The sequence below is a fragment of the Sapajus apella genome, unplaced genomic scaffold (genome assembly GCF_009761245.1).
Source record: "Sapajus apella isolate SASKATOON/1434 unplaced genomic scaffold, GSC_monkey_1.0 scaffold29, whole genome shotgun sequence".
Classification (NCBI taxonomy): Eukaryota; Metazoa; Chordata; class Mammalia; order Primates; family Cebidae; genus Sapajus; species Sapajus apella.
Genome location: NW_022436969.1, coordinates 13,859,652 through 13,880,813, shown reverse-complemented (window position 1 = coordinate 13,880,813; position 21,162 = coordinate 13,859,652). Strand labels below are relative to the sequence as shown.

At 43.3% G+C, this 21,162-nt stretch overlaps 1 protein-coding gene across 2 annotated transcripts in view; it reads left to right on the top strand.

Annotated features, from left to right (window-relative positions):
- MYOM1 (myomesin 1) overlaps positions 1–5,896 on the top strand; it is a 162,986-nt gene extending 157,090 nt beyond the window's left edge. For both annotated transcript variants that reach the window (XM_032293278.1, XM_032293277.1), the window contains 2 exons: positions 538–593; positions 5,156–5,896. In XM_032293278.1, coding sequence (XP_032149169.1) covers positions 538–593; positions 5,156–5,449 — 350 coding nt within the window. In that variant the 3' untranslated portion in view covers positions 5,450–5,896. The remainder of the gene's footprint in view (positions 1–537; positions 594–5,155) is intronic.
- The last annotated feature ends 15,266 nt before the right edge of the window (positions 5,897–21,162 follow it).

The following is a 21,162-nucleotide window of genomic DNA, read 5'->3' as shown; positions in this document are numbered from 1 at the left end:
AGAGCAGGTCTTGATATGACAAAGCTGTCACACACTGGTATTTTAGGTACAGACACAGGCACCCACACACACAAACAAAATACAGGTAAAGAAGGATTAAAATCCTGAATCCAGCCAGGCGTGGTGGCTCACACCTGTAATCCCAGCAATTTGGGAGGCAGAGGCAGGCAGATCACTGGAGGTCAGGAGTTCAAGACCAGCCTGGCCAACATGGTAAAACCCCATCTCTACTAAAAATACAAAAATTAGCCGGGCATGGTGGTGCATGCCTGCGATCCCAGCTACTTGGGAGGCTGAGGCAGGAGAATTGCTTGAACCTGGGAGGCGGAGGTTGCAGTGAGCCAAGATTATGCCACTGCGCTCCAGCCTAGATGAAAGAATGAGACTCTGTCTCAAGAAAAAAAAAAATCCTGAATCCCTGGATCATTTTCTTCTTGAGGGAAACTAAATTGCAAATGTAGCCTCCCAGGTGGTTTTGTGAGTATGACCGCTGGCCTCGCCACTGCAGTGATTAACCTGAAATGCCTATGCTTACAGATCGTGCCCGAGTGTTGGGAGGTCTCCCAGATGTGGTCACCATCCAGGAGGGGAAGGTAAGCATAAAGCACACCTGCGCCTGCTCCTTCTGCACTAGGAACATGTTCCAGCACCCCAGACCACGTTCCTTCTTGTAAGATACACTTAACAGCCCACTGTCTTCATCTTATTCCACTTGCTTATACTTGACCAGAGTAACCAAACACAAGGTTAAAAATCAGTCGGTTTTCTGGCTGGGTGCGGTGGCTCATGCCTGTAATCCCAGCACTTTGGGAGGCCAAGGCAGGAGGATCACCTGAGGTCAGGAATTCAAGACCAGCCTGGCCAACATGGCGAAACCTTGTCTACTAAAATTACAAAACTTAGCCGAGTATGGTGGCAGTGCCTGTAATCCCACCTACTCGGTAGGCTGAGACAGGAGAGTCACTTGAACCCGGGAAGTGGAGGTTACAGTGAGCCAAGATCACCCCACTGCACTCCAGCCCAGGCAACAGAGCCAGACTCCATCTCAAAGACGAAAAAAAAAATCAGTCTGTTTTCCAATCATTTTAATGTTTTATACGTCAACCATCAGGATAAAAGTTTATCTCTAATAGATATATGTAATATCTTTCAAGAGTCACCCTTTAAAATTATGAGAAACTGAAAATATTCTGTGTTAACTGTATGACAAATAAAATTGAAGAAAGAAATTACCTCTAACAGAGTGGAATATGGAAATTTCTATAGGCTCTAGTTCTGTTGAAAATAGCCTTGGCTGGGCGCAGTTACTCACGCCTGTAATCCCAGCACTTTGGGAGGCTGAGGCGGGTGGATTATGACATCAGGAGATGAAGACCATGCTGGCCAACATGGTGAAACCCCATCTCTACTAAAAATACAAAAATTAGCTGGGCATGGCAGTGCACACCTATAGTTCCAGCTACTTGGGAGGCTGAGGCAGGAGAATGGCTTGAACTAGGGAGGCAAAGGCTGCAGGAGCCAAGATCATGCCACTGCACTACAGCCTGGGTGGCAGAGCGAGACTCTAAGAAATGAAAAAAAGAAAAAAAAGAAAAAGAAAAGGAAAGAAAACAGACTTCTTTCTTTTTTATTATTTTTTTTCCCCTGTGACAGAGCTCCGGGGGATCCTGAGAACATGTGCCCCTAGGCCGGGTGCAGTGGCTCACACTTGTAATCCCAGCGCTTTGGGAGGTGAAAGCATGCAGATCACTTCAGCTCAGGAGTTTGAGACCAGCCTAGGCAACATGGCGAAACCCCATCTCTACAAAAAATACAAAAATTAGCCAAATGTAATGGTGCACACCTGTAGTTCCAGCGACTCAGGAGTCTGAGTGGAAAGATCACTTGAGCCCAAGAGGTAGAGGTTATAGTGAGCTAAGATCGCACCACTCACTGCAGCCTGGATAATAGAGACCATGTCTCAAAAAAAAAAAAATAAAATAAAAGAACATGCACCTCTGGTTTCTTTCCATTTGGTTTTAAACTGATGTAATCTGGCTCTATAATAATCTCTCCAAGAGATTACAACATTGTAAATTTTCGGTAAACCACTGAAACATGTCCTGAACAAGTACTGTGCATTTCCCAAAGAGCCCCTGTAAGATAAAGATGCCAAATGAGGCCTTTCTTACTTTCATTTAACTAGACACAGTCTGAGCAAACCAACATAGTTTCTAACCTAGATTCACTTTTTTTATATTTATGTTTCATTAAAAAGTTTAGAGCCACTGGGTATCGTGGCTCATGCCTATAAACCAGCACTTTGGGAGGCCAACGCAGGAGGATTGCTTACACCCAGGAGTTCAAACTAGCCTGGACAACATAATGAGACCCCATCTCTACAAAAATATTTTAAAAATTCAGCTGGGTGTGGTGGTGCACACCCATAGCCTTAGCTACTCTGGAGGCTGAGGTGGGAGGATCGCTTGAGTCCAGGAGGTCAAAGCTGCAGTGAGCCATGACCATGCCACTTCACTTCAGCCTGGACAACACAGACACTCTCTACAAAAAATAAATTAAAACAAGTTCAGTGTACCAGTCCTAGGGTAGAGACATTTGTAGTGGAACAAACTTTCTACTTCAAAGGGCAGTGAAGACATACAGTGGGTGGTTGGAATTCGGGTAACAAAGCCAGGCATGTGGAAATGCTTTAGCAAGCGGTGGGTTTCATTCAACTGTGTTTCCTCCTGGGTGGAAAATATAATCACCATGGACTTTAAGCTCAACCGTTGCAGGGCTCTTTTGTTCTTCAACTCTCGTTTCCATTTTCCTCACCTAACAAGGTTAAACATATACAACTCACTAGGTCATACTGAGAATTAAGAAAGAGCATGTATATGAAAGTACTTTTTAATGCAGAACTCAAATCTTAAGAATAGATAAGAGTTTTCTGTAATACCTAAGGTGTTTGGGAGTCTTGGTTTTTTTTGGTTTGGTTTTTTTTTTGCTTTTTTTTTCCTAACCACTAGACTGTCAGGGAGTGTTTGAGACTTTTCATTTGATTTTGTTGAAAGCTTTAACTCCCAAGTAATCACAATTTCCAAAAGCATATACTTAATCTGCTCATTGTGTTTAAGGATAATAATTGGACACTTCTTTTTTTGACTGAAATGTATTTGTCAATACATTGATAATTCAATAAGATAATTCAATAAGAAATATTAATTAGTGATGGGAGAAAAACAGATTTCTTAATCTATCCTATTTTAAATGATATGCCTACAAAAGGTGTAACAAATAATCATGTAAGACCCTTTAGAAGCATATGGAGAAGGGTGTTCTTTCTCTCTACATTGTGAGCCCTAGTTCTTTCCTTATCACCTCTGGATTTTAGTAAGAGAAAAATACAAGAATGGAATTTTAAAATGTGAAGTAAATTCAACATCATTAACCACCAAGAAAGTGAACATTAAAACCACAATGAAATATCACTCCACACCTATCAGAATTGCTGTAATAAAGAACAGGAGCTGGGTCGGCTGGTGTACAACAAATGGTGGAGAGGCTGTGGAGAAAGTGAATCACGTGTATGTTCTGGTGGGAAGCTAAGCCAAAATTATATAGCCACTCAGAAAAACAGTTTGGTAATTTCTGGGGAAAAAAAAAAAAAAGAAAGAAAACATGGGCTGGGCATGGTGGCTCATACCTATAATCCAAGCACTTTGGGAGGCCACGATGGGAAGATTGCTTGAAGCCAGGAGTTCAAGACCAGCCTTGTCAGCATAGCAAGACCCCATCTCTATTTGCTTTTTTTTTTAATTAAAGAAAGAGAAAAATGAAACATGCATTTATCATACATCCCTGCAATTGTATCCCTGCGCATTTATCCCAGAGAAATGAACTTATTCTCACATAAAAACCTGTACACAAATGTTCATAGCAACTTAGTTCATCATAGTTCAAAACTGGAGAAAGCCTAGGTGAATCTTAAGGGTATAAACATACTATGACATTCTATTTAGCAATAAAAAGGGATAAACTATTGATACATGCAGCACCTTGGATGAATCTGCAAGGAATTATGCTGAGTTACAAAGGTTATTCTGAAAGGTTATATACTGCATGATTCTATTTACATAATGTCTTTGCCATGACAAAATTTTAGAAATGGAAAACAGATGAGTGGTTGCCAGAGATTAGAAACAGGGGTTGGAAGTCGGAGGGGAGAGGTGGGTGTGGTTATAAAAGGACAACACAAGGGGCTCTGATAGTGATGAAAATATTCTGTAAATTGAATCGAATGAAACACACACAAAAACAAATCAGTGCCAGTAAAATTGGAGAAATCTAAATAAGGTCAGTGGATTGCATCAATGTCAATATACTGGTTATGACATTGTACTACAGTTTTGTAAAATCCACTGGGGAAGCTGCGTAGATGGCACACCAGATCTCCTTATTATTTCTTATAGATCTCTTTATTATTTCTTACAACTGCATGTGAATTTACAATTATCTAAATTTTTTCAATTAACAAAAAGTAAGGTAAGGTAGATAGAACTGTAGACCTTGTATCTACATGTATATCTAGAATATCGATCTTTTAGAATCAGGTTTCAGCACAGATGGGAATCTTTTCTTTAGGAATGCATTTTGGTAGGGGACCACTGCAACTGCAACAGATTGGATGGGGTTTGAGGAGAGAAGTGAAAGAAGGTGATGGAATTTGAAAATTAGTAACATTATCTGAAGCAGCTGCTATGATTCTGCTGCTGGGCTCTTTGACGCAAATAAAATGCAAAGTGAGCAGGTGGCAATTACAGCAATGAGATTTCTTTACTGAGACAGAACCCAAAATGCCACAAGAGAGCAAAAGGATCTATATGTTTAAAGAGAAAGTGAAAATGGGAAATACACGGAAACTCCTTCACGTGTTTTTGATAAGAAGCATTCCGGAAGCCAGAAAGCACAAAAAGGCCTTGAGGAGACCTCCTCAAATGTTATTTCAAACTGTATCTCACATGGGTGCATACATATAACTACTTTAAACCCTGGTCTGGGAGGTTTTTATTTATCCTCCCTTTGCTCATGCCAAGCCACCAGCCAGCAAGATGGCTGACATTGCATCTATTAAATCTGATTTATCTTCTTCTCTCCCATAAAACCTGTCTTGCAGGCCCTTAATCTTACTTGTAACGTGTGGGGAGACCCGACTCCAGAGGTCTCGTGGTTGAAGAATGAGAAGGCCCTGGCCTCAGATGACCACTGCACCCTCAAGTTTGAGGCCGGGAAGACCGCATACTTCGCCATCACTGGTGTGAGCACGGATGACTCGGGCAAATACGGGCTGGTTGTGAAGAACAAGTATGGCTCAGAGACCAGCGACTTCACCATCAGCGTGTTCATCCCAGAGGAGGAGGCGAGGATGGCCGCCTTGGAGTCCCAGAAAGGCGGCAAGAAGGCCAAGTGACCGGAGGTGCGAGGAGAGCCAGCCAGCCTGTGCGACTTGCATGTGAACAGTTTGCGTTAAGGATGAGACGTCTTCGTGATTTCTCCTATTGTTTTCTGGCTTGAGGGAAAAATAATGTCAGATCTTTGATTCATATAAAAAAAGCACCAAATAATGACACTTTAATCGTTTTTCCTTATCTACAAAATTATGTGTTAAGAAAATACCATTCATAGCACAGAGATTAGGAAACAGTTTTAAGGAGAAGACTTGAATAAAGTTGGAGGGACATTGAATGATGGTCAGAGGGCAGATGAATGTGTTGTGGGGCGAGTTAGGATTTGCCGCAGTTGCGAAGTGACGGCCACGTCTCATGTGTTGTAACAGAAGTGATATACTTTTCTGCGGGTGCCTTGTGGCTGGGAACCTCCTCAGTATGAATAAACAGTTTTCACATCTGTCCTCTTCCCTGACAGTGTTTCTTGAATTCCTACTGTTTTGCTGCTAGGTTGAGTGGCTTCTGGTGCTTCTTTCGCAACACTTCTTGTGCCACATCTTCTGATTTAAATTCCTTTTGGTGAAAGCAGTACCTTTCAACATGATCAGATAAGTCGACTGAGCTCAATGAGGTTCAGGAGTGTGAAATTACACTGCAACTGCACATCTGTTGGCTTAACACAAGCCAATTTCATTATTGTCAATTACGTGTGATAAGATGATGTGAGGTGCCTCGTGCCAGAATTGGAGACTAAGGACCCACAGCTAAGAATAAAAGGCACAAAAGAAGCCTCATTCTAAGCTCAGAGAACTGCCAGCTGTGGAACTTGCCACTCCCTAAGGGGTTTGCTAAGAGTCAGCTTCCCAGCAGAAGCTGTTTTAGAGGGTTTTATCCTCCTCAACCCCAGCACCACACACACACACACACACACACACATAACACACACCATTCTAAGAAAGTTGTCATGGTAAAGAGTTTTTTCTGCTGGGTGTAGTAACTCACACCTGTAATCCCAGCACTTTGGGAGGCTGAGGCAGGAGAATTGCTTGAATCCAGGTGTTCAAGACCAGCCTGGACAACATAGAGAGACCCCATCTCTACAAAAAATTTTAAAAATTAGCTGGGTGTGGTGGTGCCCACCTATAGTCGCAGCTACTTGGGAAGCTGACGTGGGAAGATCATTTGAGCCTGGGAGGTCAAGGCTGCAGTGAGCTGTCATGGCGCCACTGCACTCCAGCCTAGGCAACAGAACAAGACCATCTCATAAAAAAAAAAATTTCCCCCCTTCTTTCTCCTGCCAAAGTTAGGGAATGGGGCAAGAAATTTCCTTACACAGTTGGCAGAGGCTCCTACACACCCTCTCCTTTACAAGTTCAATGCTGGAAATTGCTTCTCATCTGACTATTGCCAATCCGCTTGTCCAGACAAGTGCTGGATGCTGCTGTGACACTGAACACTGAGCAGGAGCGAGATGCTGTGTTCTCAGTCCCAGGTATGCCAAGTAGATGAGCTTCCCAAGGGTCAAGTGGACCCCATGTAAGGTGGCTGGCCACCAGCAGTCGGCAGTTCTCCCTGCCTCAGCAAGAGGGCTACCTCTGGACAAGCTGACCCAGAAGGAAACTGCCAATGGGTGGACACCTGCCAGGGAGCTAAAGGCAGGAGGGTGGTGGGGTGGAGGTGGGGGCAGGGAGGGTTTAAGCAGCTGCAGACCTGTGCCAAGGGCCAAGGGCTGTACAGGCAAGAGGTCCCTAAGACTCCCCAAAGAGCCCCACCACATCCCTCAAAAACCAGCAAAGAGTTCCCAGCATCGGAGAGGTGGGGTTTCTGCAAGCAGCACCTGCCACGCCTTCCCTAATTTCCACCTGTTGGAGCCCAGACTGGAGAAAGCAAAAAGGATGTTCAATCAGGTGGAAACAACATTTTAAAACAGCATATTCCAAATTCTGAAATTGTCCAAAAATGTATGAAATCAAAGCGTGCCCTAAGACCCCTGCACCCAGCAGAGGGACTTGATGGGACACAGCAGCAGTGAGTGGGAGAGATGGCTTTTGTATTCAGAGCTCCATACTTTGAGATTTCTCCATAAAATGGTTATAAGAGTTATTGCAGCCATTATAATGACCAAACTAAACCAGTGACCTCAAGGTTTAATAACTTAAGTAAAAAGCTGCTATTTCTACAAGGAAAACTGTAACTGAAACTATAGATCCATCGCTTTAATGATGCCAAAGGTACTTTGTAACACATAAGAATTTATGAGCCTGTGACCTGATAAATGGGAAGTAGCGGTACTCAGAACGCAGAACACAAAAAAGACTATTCAGAGTTTACTTTAGTTTTATAAAATTAACATATAGTGTAGTCAAGTGACACATTTTAAAACCTAGACCTTCCTAAATCCTTGAAGTTCAACTTTAAAACATTATTTTTCCATTTAAAAATCTAACCATTGAAGAACATTCAAAGTTTAAGGCTGCTTTTTATAGCATAACTAAATTTCCTTTATTTGTTAAGCTGTATTTATAAATTAATATATTTGCTTTCTACTTTAAGGAGTACTATTGTCTAACTTAAAACTGTCTCAATAACTTAAATAACTTTATCTACTAAACTAAGTGTATAAATACAGAAAATTTGGAGTTTCATAAATGTTCTCATGTTGTATGTAAACGTAGTAAGATGAACATAAAATCATAGTCAATTAAACATTTTACACTAGAATCACAAAGTGGAGGCCAGGTGCAATGGCTTACACCTGTACCAGCACTTTGGGAGGCCAAAGCAGGAGGATCACTTGAGCCCAGGAATTTGAGGGGAGTAGCCTGGGCAACATGGTGAAAACCCATCCCCACAAAAAAATACAAAAATTAGCTGGGGGTGGTGGTATAAACCTGTAGTTCCAGCTACTTGGGAGGCTGAAGCAGGAGGATTGCTTGAACCCGGGAGGTCAAGGCTGCAGTGAGCTGTGATTGCATCACTGTACTCGGGTCTGGAAGACAGAGTGAGACTCTATCTACAAAAAGAAAAAAAAAAGTCGGACTTAGTTACTAGGCTAAAACATTTCAAGCACATGAAAATCAAATATGTACAACCTACATAATGCAGAAATATTATTTTTGCCTAGATAGAGGCCGTAAGACCTGGACCGGAGTTTTAATACCGATGCCAGAATGAGAGATGTAGACTTGGATTGTTCAAGGTAGTGAGTTGGTACCAAGATCCCTGCACAAATCTGAGCTGCACAAAGAGTGGCTTAGTCAAAATAAAAATGGGAATAGTAAAAATATCACCAACTGACACAGAGAAGCTATCCAGAAGCCTTCCATCTGCCTGGGGGTGGTTCTGGATAGACAGAAAAGTTAATGGATTCTGCAAACTAGTACTGCATGTTTGTGGGATGCAAATTTACAGCACCACATGGTAGGAATCTCAGGCCAAGAATTTCCATAAAAATGGTTGATGTCTGGGGCCTCAGGGAAGCAAATGGAAAACTACATGACACAGGACTTCTGTGTCTGCCCACAAAGAATGACTGTTATGGAAATTGTCCTCCCACCATGAATAACCAGAAAACCAGGCAAAATATATGGAAAAATCACAGTTTGGAGGATTGGCTAGCAGATATGAAGGCCCAAGATGCCTGAGAGAAGGAGGAGAGTGATGAGACCCTGTGATCGCTCCAGCTTCTTCTTGCCTAGACAGAGTGCCCAGGCTGCCATTCAGCCAGGGGGAACCTGTCAGTCTCACTGAATTGAGGGGATAGAGAGGGAGGTTCAAGAAGGCTGAGTCATCTAGAATTTATGAGAAAGAATAATAGAGGAGAGTTGCCCGAAGACAGGGTGCTGGAGGCTGCACATGCTCTTTGGCTGAGTACTGCTCTGCAAATGCACAGGAGAAAGAAACCTGGAAAGCCTCAGGCCAAACAATTCTTGGAGCTCACAAGGGCTGGAAACAGATTCCATTTCCGCCAGCCAGAATGAAAAGACTTTGTAATATGCGGGCCTCGGTGGAGTCCTCAGAAGTTTCTCACCTTAGTAGTGGGCCGCTTACCAAGGTGAGAAGTTAATCCTAGATGAAAAGCTGCTCTGGCCCCACCCTAACAGAGCTTAAAAGCAAGCCTCAAAAAGATCAAATACCTACAACAAATAGTGTGTCTGAACAAAGTGCAGCACAGTTTAAATGAACACACTGTAAGAGTCACAATAGCCAGTATCCCATCAAGAGTTAGCCAGCATACGAAAAGCAAGAAATATGACTAACAACCAGGAGAAAAATACATTAATAAAAACAAGCCCAGAAACACAGATGATTGAATTAACAGACAAGGACTTTCAAGCATCCACAATAACTATGTTCCGTGTGTTCAAGAAGCCAGAAGAAAGATCAAATACATTAAGTAGAGATATGAAACAATATCAGGGCATAGTATAATGACCTTGCTGAAAAACAACAGATCAAGAGAAAATGTTAAAAGCTGAGAATAAGACAAATTATGTACAGAGGAGCACAATTTAGAATAATACAAGATTTCTCATGAGACACTGTAGAAACCAGGGTTCAGTGGAGCAAGATCTTCAATTCACCTAAAAGAAAAACAAACGGGCTGGGCGTGGTGGTTCATATCTGTAATCCCAGCACTTTGGAAGGTCGAGGCAGGTGGATCACCTGAAGTCAGGAGTTTGAGACCAGCCTGATCAACATGGTAAAACCCTGTCTCTACTAAAAATATCAAAATAAGCCTGGCGTGGTGGCAGACACCTGTAATCCCAGCTACTTGGGAGGCTGAGGCAGGAGAATTGCTTGAACCCAGAAGGCGGAGGTTGCAGTGAGTGGAGATCGTGCCATTGCATTCCAGCCTGGGCAACAGAGTGAGACTCTGTCTTAAAAATACAAACAAACATGTTCACCTACCATTCTCTACCTGTTGAAAATATTATGCAAAAATTGAGTAAAAGAAAATGTTCTGACAAACTGAAGATGAGAGATCTACCACCACTAAAATCTATGTGGTAAGAAATGTTAAGGGAAGATCTTCAGACAGAGGCAAATTATATCAGAATGGAATTCAGATCAACAAGGAATGAAGAGTGACCGAACTGGGGAACATGTGGGTAAATATATATATATGTATGTATTTTTTGAGACAGGGTCTTGCTGTGTCACCCAGGCTGGAGTGCAGCGCCGTGAATGGCTTACTGCAGCCTCGACCTCCTGGGCACAGGTGATTCTTTCCAGGAGCTGGCTCAGGTGATTCTCCCACCTCAGCTCCCCAAGTAGCTAAGACTACAGGTGTGAGCCATCACACCCAGCTAATTTTTGTATTTTTTGTAGAGATGGGGTTTCAGCACATTGCCCAGTCTGGTCTTGAGCTCCTGATCTCAAGTAATCTGCCCACTTTGGCCTCCCAAAATGCTGGGATTATATCCATGAGCCACCACACCTGGCTGAAAATATGTTTTTTTAATCCTAGCACTTTGGGAGGCCAAGGCAGGAGGTTGCTTGAGCCCACAAGTTAGAGACCAACCTGGACAACATAGTGAGACCTCATCTCTATATCAAAAAAAAGAAAAGAAAGGAAGGAAGGAGAAAAAAGGGAAAAAAGGAAATACATTTTTTCTCACTTCTAGTCTCTTCTTCCTGCTTCTGATGTTACTCTGCCTGAGGCCCTGTGGCCAAGCCTCATCTGCAAGCATGTACTCCCTCCACGTCAACCCTCACCAGCACCAGGGTTCTCAGGCCTCAGGGCCAATCTCATCAAGGGCGCTGAATGGGAATAAATGCTGACTCCCACTGACAAGCCCCCCACCCCTCCATCCCTCCATCCTCAGGAAGTCCCACTCTACCCTTGGATGGACCACTTAGGAGGCTTTTGCAGAGTCTGTGAGAGTGGTGGCTGAGAAGAGGATCCGATCAGAAGGATATTTCAGAGGTGTAATGGGCAGGACTTGAGTGTAGATTTCGGAGGGGCAGGAGAGAGAATTGCTCAGGACGACTCGCCCAGCTACAGGCTTGAGCAGCTAGGTGGACGACTGGATGACTGAAAGGGGAGCCATCCAGAGACAGAGGAGAGGGGTTGCAAATGCAGCATGATGACAAAATTGTGAGTTTACTGAAACTCAGGGTTAGAAATTATGGCTTTCAGAAGATAGCAGCTACAAAGACTATGAATGCAAGGGGAGACAATGTGAGCTGTATGACCAGAACCCAGGAGAGGGTGAAACTTACATGATTACTGGGGTTGAATTCTAAGAACAAATAAAGAGAAAATGTGAGTCAAAGCTTCAGGAACATGGAATTCTTATACTCTATATTACAAAAACAAAAACAAAGCCCCTCCCGTCTTTGTGGCGCGCTAATTATGACAGCAAACCTTTCACGATAAAGGTATTAAGAGTCAGTTCTGGCCAGGCACGGTGGCTCATGCCTGTAATCCCAGTGCTTTGGGAGGCCAAGGCGGGTGGGTCACTTCAGGTCAGGAATTTGAGACAAAACTGGCCAACATGACAAATTCCCATCTCTACTAAAAATACAAAAATTAGCTGGGCATGGTGGCATATGCCTATAATCCCAGCTACTGGGGAGGCTGAGACACTCCTATCTTGAACCCGGGAGACGGAGGTTGCAGTGAGGTAAGATCGAGCCATCACACTCCAGCCTGGGCAACAAGAGTGAAACTCCGTCTCGAAAGAAAATAGAAGAGCCAGTTCTCTGAAGCATAGAATCAAGATTCTTTACTGCTCTGGCAGTTACTGTAACACTTCCAGGTACTGTGTAGCATTTGCAGTACAAATGAACACTATTGTTATTAGCATAAATGGTATGTTCTGATTACTTCTAAGTATCCACTACTATCAACTGAAAAAGTGATTAAGGATGAATAGTACCCCTGACATGGTCTCAGATGTTCATTAGTTCTATTCTGTGGGCCTGTTTCACTGCATCTCACCCACAGAAACAAGATGTTTAGATAAAATATTAATACATCTTTATATGGAAAATTATAAGCTGGATATCACATCACATCTTCAGATATTTGCATTTTGACCTCTACCTCAGGCTTTAGAGATAAAATTATGTTTAAAAAAAAAAAAGTCTTGGCTGGTTGCAGTGGCTCATGCCTGTAATCCCAGCACTTTGGGAAGCCGAGGAAGGCGGATCACCTGAGGTCAACAGTTCTAGACCAGCCTGGACAACATGGTGAAACCCCCGACTCCACTAAAAATACAAAAAATAGCTGGGTAGGGTGCCAGGCACCTGTAATCCCAGCTATTCGGAAGGCTGAGGCAGGGGAATTGTTGGAACCCGGGAGGCAGAGGTTGCAGTGAGCTGTGATTGCGCCATTGCCCTCCAGTCTGTGCAACAGGGCAAGACTCTGTCTCAAAAAAAAAAAAAAAAAGTCTTAAGTTATTTAAATTGCTTCTGAAAAATCAACTGATATATGTAAATGAAAATCTCAATCTCTAAAATGCACTTGAAAGTTTCCAAAATTACTTAGCTCATACTTACTCACATCTAGGTGGGTTTTTTACTCTCTTTAGAGCATACTTTAATTGTAGCCCAGCATCAAGAAGGCATAGTAAGACTTGTCACCAAACTCACATACGGACTATGGCTACCCAGAGACAGTCCACACTCCCTGCTACCTACTTTTGAGGGCAAATATTTACATTCTGAAAAACGATATACAACTTAGTTTAATTTAAAACACTTTGGAAACAAGATAGGAGCTGTTTTGAATAAATTATGCAAGCAGTGCTCCCCTCCCCTGGTCTGGAGTTTCTATGGTTTCCTTCCATGGTTTCTTTCCTCTCATTTCCATTTTTAAAAGGTTAAGGGGATAACCTATCTGGCTGGGATTCCAGCCTGAGGCATTATTGGTGCCTGTGGTATCACAGAAAGGCCACCCACTTTGCTTGCCAAGAGCTGGCTCTAAGCCAGGAGAAAAGGTGCCACATTGCTGGGACAAATAGCAGCAAAGAGTTTCCTTTCAGAGACAAGGGGACATGTCCCAGAATCAGAGTGTTTTATTACGTTGACTCTATTTTGGTTGTGCCAGGACTGATGTTAATTATCTAAATGGCCCCTACTGAATGCACCCGTAGCTGGCCACAGAAAGCATCTCCAAGGAGCCCCCCATGCCAACCGCAGTATCTATGTGAATGCTGCCTCAATTTCCTTGTTCTTTACAGCTTAATACTCCCAGCTGGAAAGAGCTAACCAGACCTGTTCTGGAACCCTCTTTGTTCACAGGCTTCTGTCAGCACAGGCACCTCTGGTTCATAAACTTCCACGGGTTCCGACACATTCTCCAGAATTTCACAAGAAACGTGTGTCTTCCTTACACCCAAAACCAGGAACTGAATTACCAGGAGGCATTTGGCTTCATGGAAGTGAAGACTGTGCAGAGAAAGAAGAGAAGCAACTCACTGCTGGGGCACAATGAAGAAATCTGAAATCATCCTCTCAGGGGAAAGTTTCAGCAGCACTGAAATACAGTTGAGAGAATCATGCAAATGAAACCAATTCCTTGTTTTCATCTCAAAACTGAGGGAGAAAAAATTAACTCTATGTCATCCTATTAAAAACACAAGACATTGCCTGGGTATGGTGGCTCACACCCATAATCCCAGCACTTCGGGAGGACAGGAGCTGGGCAACATAGAGAGTCCCCGTCTTTACCAAAAACAAAAAATAAAAATAAATTAGCTGTCATGGTGGCACACGTCTATAGTCCTAGCTACTTGGGAGGCTGAGGTGTGAGGATGATTGAGGCCAGGAGCTCGAGGCTGCAGTGAGCCGTGATTGTGCCACCCACTCCCCAGCCAGGGCAACAGCAACACAGAGTCAAAAAGAAAAACCGTAAGATATCATTTCTTCATTCATTCATTCATTTGACAAATACTTACTTGGCACCTGGTGTAGGTCAGGCCCTGTTCCCCCAGGCCCTCTGACCTGCCATGGTGCAAAGCCCTCTGTCCCTAAAATTCCTGCCTTCTTGCCAGGTTTATATCCAACACAAGTGGAAAATCACCAACAGCTTTGACCTCTGAACAGACACGGCCGGAAGTCATGGAAGTGAACTGGGGTAAGGAATTGGTTTTTTCCATCTCACTCGAGTGTGGCCGGACAGTTGCTCTGTGGCGCCAGGGGCCAGGAAGTGAGGGAGAAGTGGCAGGAAATATGTATTGGCTTCTACACAGAAACTTCATATCTATAAAGAATGAGACTATTTTGTTTAAATGTTTCTGGTTGGAATGCTTCTCAATTTTACATTTCTTGAGGCTTTTAATTAATTTTGTTTCTTATCTGGGCTGCATTCTGGTTGTTAACATTTCAAAAAGTGGTTGAGCATTTTTAACGCCGTGTAAAAGAAGGCTGTTGCCTTTAAATACAAGGCAGCAAAGAAAAAGAAAAGCTGTAAGTAAAAATATGGGCCGGGCACGATGGCTCATGCCTATAATCCCAGAACTTTGGGAGGCCGGGAGATGGCCGGGGGAGCAAGGAGGGTGGCGGGGGTGGGGGGAATCACCTGAGGTCAGGAGTTCGAGACCAGCCTGGCCAACATGATGAAACTCCATGTCTACTAAAAATACAAAAATCAGCCAGTTGTGGCGGCGCACACCTGTAATCCCAGCTACTTGGGAAGCTGAGGCAGAAGAATTGCTTGAACCCAGAAGGTAGAGATTGCAGTGAACCGAGATCATGCCACTGTACTCCAGCCTGGGTGACAGAGTGAGACTTAATCTCAAAAAAATAAATAAATAAATAAAAATTAAAAAAATATATATATATACATATAATGATAATGGGAAGCCATTTTAGCTAGAGTAATAGAAAAAAATATTTTCATTTTAAAATACGGTCATGCTAAAATCACTTGAGCTTATAAAATAGACATTTTGATGTCCCTGGTTCTACTAGAATCTGTCAGTGACATTTGTACAACTTTTATGAAGTAGAAGCAGATTGATCTCCTGCTTAGCTAAGGTTCAGAGCCAATTTGTCTCATTTTCACTCTAATTTGATAACACAAAACTATAATAATGGGGAAATGTATCACCATGAGGCAGACGTTATTAAGTGTTCAGACCTTTGTTGATAAACAATTTAAAGCAAAATAAGTCCAAAGACTAGGGGAAGTTAAAAAAAAAAACCCACGTCACTTGAAATGTTTATTATAGTGGTATGCTGTAGAGATATTGTTGTGAAGTATTGCACTGCATTATTTGTGTATTATATAGAGATATTATAGATAGATACAGTTGTATTTTATTGTTATATCATAGCAATATCTTGGTTTATGGTTGTATATTATAGAGCTGCAAACATAATAAAAATTAGAACACTTTAAAGAAATTACATAAAGGCCTTAATACAGTCAGACGATTGGAACTGCCTTCATTTCTATGGTAGCCACAGTAACAGAAATTCAGTGTGTCCTTTGTTAACACAGGAAGTTTGTTACAAAGACATCATTCAAAACAAGAGTCACATTCTGGGAACTCCCTTTAAAAGAAATGGAAAAAAAAAATCAGAAAGTGTTTACTTTTATAGTCTTTAAAGTACTTTTTGTAGAGATTAGGCTAGTCATTGCAAAATAAATACATAAATTCTTGTTTAATTCACTTCTTCTATGGACTGCTTGAATGAGTCCTCGAAAATTCTACACCCTTATAGCATGATATTTTCTTTTGCCGAAGATATTCATCTGCCAATCTAAAGGTATGCATTAGTTACATGCCTCCTCTGTCCCATAAGGCAGGCTTTTGAAGCATTAACATTTTCGTTTTTCTTGTTTGTGGGGTGGGGGTGGGGGTGGTGTTTTGAGACAGGGTCTCCCTGTGTCACCCAGGCTGGAGTGCAGTTGCCCAGTTACAGCTCATTGCAGCCTCAAACTCCTGGGCTCAAGTGAGCCACCTCCGCCTCTCCAGGAGCTGGGACTACAGGTGCACGCCACCACACCTGGCTAATTTTGTAGAGATGAGGTTTTGTTGTGTTGCCCAGACTAATCTCAAACGCCTGGACTCAAGTGATTCACGTGCCTTGACCTTGAAAGTGCTGGGATTACAGGTGCGCACCACTATGCCTAGACTTGAAGCATTTACTCTGGGGAGCTGACAAAATTCTGGTAAGCATGTGATATCTTAAAATTAGTCAATTATCGATCTTGGGGAACTTCTCAATACTTGACTTCAGGTGTCAAATATACGCCAGTTTATCATTCACTTATTCCTTCAACGAATGTTTACTGACCAATGTCTGTGAGAAAACAAAGATGAATCAGATGGAGATTTGCCCTCGGGATGCGTACCACAGACTGATGTGTTAGTAGTACCAGAATGTGAATAACCACAGTACAAGCAGCACATTCATAGGGAAGAGACAGCATGCTATCATGCTGTCAGAGGCGGGTGCGATGCTTGCTGTATGGTGAGGTTGTGGTATAGGAGAAGGTGGATTACAGGAATCAAAAAAGGCTTTGTGGACACAGAAGCATTTAATCTGTTCTTTGATGAGTAGGAGGGTTTTAGCTAACTTCAAGGCTGAGGGAAAGAGTATCTCTGTTAAAGGTATCCCTCGACTGGCTGGGCGCGGTGGCTCACATCTGCAATCCCGGCACTTTGGGAGGCCGTGGCAGGCGGATCCCTTGAGGTCAGGAGTTCCAGACCAGCCTGGCCAACCTGGTGAAACCACATCTCTACTAAAAATACAAAAATTAGCCAGGTATGGTGCGCGCACCTGTAGTCCCAGTTATTTGAGAGGCTGAGGCAGGAGAATCGCTTGAACCTGGGAGGCAGAGGTTGCAGTGAGCCCAGATCTCACCACTGCACTCCAACCTGGCAGACAAGAGCAAAACTCAGTCTCCAAAAAAAAGAAAAAAGAAAGAAAGAAATCTCTTGGTACCATGAAGGCATCCCCAGAGCACACAGGTATATACAGGCGTGAGCTTCAATACCTACTCCCAGACAAAGGAGGCGTTGGCTGAATTCATTCTGTCCTTGTTACAGGCTGAATTGTGTCCTTCAAAATTCATATGTTGAAGCCTCAACGCCCAGTACCTTAGAATGTGACTGTATCTGGAGAGTAGGTGATTAAGTTACAATGAGGTCACTGGAGTGAGCGCTAACCCAAAATGACTGCTGTCCTTGTAAGGAGTTCAGGACACAGACTCAAAGGGAAGACCACGTGGAGAAGCAGGGAAAACATGGCCATGTGGAAACCAAGGAGGGAGGCCCAGGGAGAAGCCAACACCACGAACACCTTGATCTCAGACTTCCAGCTCCAGAATCATAAGGTAATACATGCCTGTTTCTTAAGCCACATAGTCTGTGATACTTCCTTATGGCAGCCCCAGCAAATGAACACAGTCCCTATGGAGACTTCAGACATTCTCCTGTTTGAACCTGGTTTGGTTTCCAGGCTCCCTACCTTGCTCCAGCTTACAACTCAGCCCAGCAAGGCTGGTGGACCACTGTGATGGGCCATCTCACCAGCGGGTTCCGACCCACAAGGTATGCAGGTGGAAGAACCCACATACAACAGCGAAAGCAACAAGAAACACCCCTCCAAGACCCACTAGTGCTAGAGCCTTGTGACTGGCACTGGGTCATTGGTGTTTATGTTGCCTCTATTCACAACTACTTATAATGGACCAGCTGCTGTCTCAAGCCCTGTACTCACTGAATCCTTTCCCTAAGCATGTAGCGGAGATACCACTATTGGGTTGCTTTTCCACATGAGGAATCTGAGGAACCAAGAGGGATTTTTGCCCACGACCACCACTAGTAGATGGTTTGGGATTTGGGCCGAGGCATTTAGGCGCCAGACTTCGCTTTCTTAATAGTTAATTATACCCAGCTGCCTCTGGATAGAAATGTTTTCGGTCTTTAAGGTATGCCAGGAGCATACTTCACAGGCCCGCATGTAAGGGAGGGTGACCCTGGGTATTACTGCAGGTTAGGCTGCCTCTGTCATGGGACCCCCGCAAACCCACATGCTCCAGACACAGGACAATGCAAGATCGAATGTAACAGGACTGTCTTTAGTACATTTAGAGCACGGGAGGAGAAAGAAAAACCTCTTGAATGTGAAATTGTCCAGGGCAAAGTCATTATTGACTTCATTGCTGATTGTCTAGGGCTTAGAATCATGCCTGGCACATTAGTAAGCATTTGATAAATATCTATTGAATGGAAAAAAATTCGGGGTGGAAATGAACAGTGAACTATGTGAAAAGGAGCATTTAAAACAGCTGGCTACGAAGTGATGCCAGCATATCATTTGAAACTCTATTCTCATTCCTCTCAACTTTAATCCTGCTTCCGTTTTGAATAGATGCCCAAGCGTATGCTTTTATTATTTTTTTTTAAAACAGAGTTTTTATTCCCCGACTTTGAGAAAAAATAAAAATAAGTCAGGGTTTTTCTCTCTCACCCAGGCTGGAGTGCAGTGGCATGATCATAACTCATTGCAGCCTTGAATTCCTGGGCTTAAAAAATCCTCCTGCCTTAGCCTCCAGAGTAGCTGGATCTACAAGCATGCACCTCCACACCCAGGTAATTTTTCTTTTTTTCTTTTTGTAGAGACAAGGTCTCACCTTGTTGCCCATCTTGAACTCCTGGCCTCAAGCGATCCTCCCACCTTGCCCTCCTAACGTGCTGGAATTACAGGTATAAGCCACCACATCTGACCCAAACATATTCTTTACTGAAAAATAATTATATCATGCATCAACAAACAAAAAGCTTCACTGCACAGCATCACTTATTTCTTCAAAAAATATTTATTGGCTGGGTGAGGGAGCTCACGCCTGTAACCCCAGCACTTTGGGAAGCCGAGGCAGGTGGATCACAAGGTTAAGAGATTGAGACCAGTCTGGCCAACACAGTGAAACCCTGTCTCTACTAAAAATACAAAAATGAGCCAGGCGTGGTGGTGCATAGTGCCAGCTACTCGGGAGGCTGAGGCAGGAGAATCGCTTGAACCCAGGAGGCGGAGGCTGCAGTGAGCTGAGATTGCACCACTGCACTCCAGCCTGGTGACAGAATGAGACTCTATCTCAAAAAAAAAAAAAAGAAAAAAGAAATCAAAAAATGGGGAGAAAGAGTTTTGAAGGAAAATCAAGCCTCTTATATTGGGCATGTTGATTTTGAGACACCTGTTAGACCTACAAATGGATATGGCAGGGAAGAAGTGGGATAGGCACGTCTGTGGTTCAGGGGAGAGATCATGGGAGAGACGGAGATTTAAGAGTCACTGGGTTACAGATGCTCTGAAATCCATGGATTTCCAAGAGAGGAGCCCTTCTGGAAAGATGGAAGGGAGGAAAAGAGAGCCCCAGTGCATACCAACACTCAGAGTTCTAGAAGAAGAAAGGAACCAGCAAAGACAATTGAAAGTAAGAAACTTGGGAGGCAGAAGATGGACCAGGCAGTGTCAGGGAGGTGAAGGGGAAGAGCGTGCGTCCCCCAGACAGAATGGTCAGCTGTGTCCAGTGAGGATGAAGTTGTCATAGAGTTTCGTTTTTGTGATAGAAGCCTTGGAGTGAATTTGAAAGAAAATGGAGGTTGAAAAAAATGGGACACAAGACCGGATGAGCTGGCTCACGCCTGTAATCCCAGCACTTTGGGAGGCTGAGGCAGGTGGATCACCTGAGGTCAGGAGTTCGAAACCAGCCTGGCCAACATGGTGAAACCCTGTCTCTACCAAAAACACAAAAATTAGCCAGCCATGGTGGCACATTCCTGTAATCCTGACTACTTGGGAGGCTAAGGCAGGAGAATCACTTGAACCCAGGAGGCGGAGGTTGCAGTGAGCTGAGATCATGCCATTGTACTCCAGCCTGGGTGACAAGAGCAAAACTCCATCTCAAAAAAAATAAATAAATAAAAGAAAGAAAGAAAGAAAGGAAAAAGTGGGACACAGAGCACAGATAAAATCAAGTACTTTTTTTTTTTTTTGACTGGGGAGTAAAGAAATGAGATGGTAGCTGAAGGGGACTCAGGATAGGGTGGGGGGCTTTAGAATGACAGGTGAAAGATTAGAAGATGCTGAAGAGACTGACTGAGGAAGAGGGAGGAGGAGAAGGTGCAGAGAGATCTGAAGAGACAAGAAAGGGTGATATCCAGAGGACAAGCGGGGGTCCGCTGTGCTTGGATGAGGACCCTTGCCCTCTACCTTCTTAGGACAGGAGGCAAGAATATAAACACAGATTCCGGTGGTTAATGGTGAGATGATGAGGCTGAATTATGAAGCCATGTCATCAGTTGAGAACGAATAATTAAGAGGAAGATGGAAAATGAGATAAGTGGAGAGAGGAAAAAGACATGATATAAATATCTTAGAGAAAAAGAGAGAGCAGGGGTGTGGGAGGTTTTCAGGAAGTGCCGAGGTCTGTTCAAAAGCTGTGTGTCGCATGTCTCCGATAAGACTTAGTGGCACCATTGTCCAATTATCTGCAACATTTGTTTGCACAAGTGTGGTTATGCTCAAGGATGGGCTGTGTTAGGTGAGTAAATGGAGAGAGAACAAAAAAGCAGCTTTTTCCCTTTCCTTCCTTCCTTCTTTCTTCCTTTCCTCCTTTCTTTCTCTTTCTTTCTTTCTTCTTTCTTTCTCTTTCTTTCTTTCTTTCTTTCTTTCTTTCTTTCTTTCTTTCTTTCTTTCTTTCTTCTTTCTTTCTTTCTTTCTTTCTTCCTTTCTTCCTTCCTTCCTTCCTTCCTTCCTTCTTTCTTTCTTT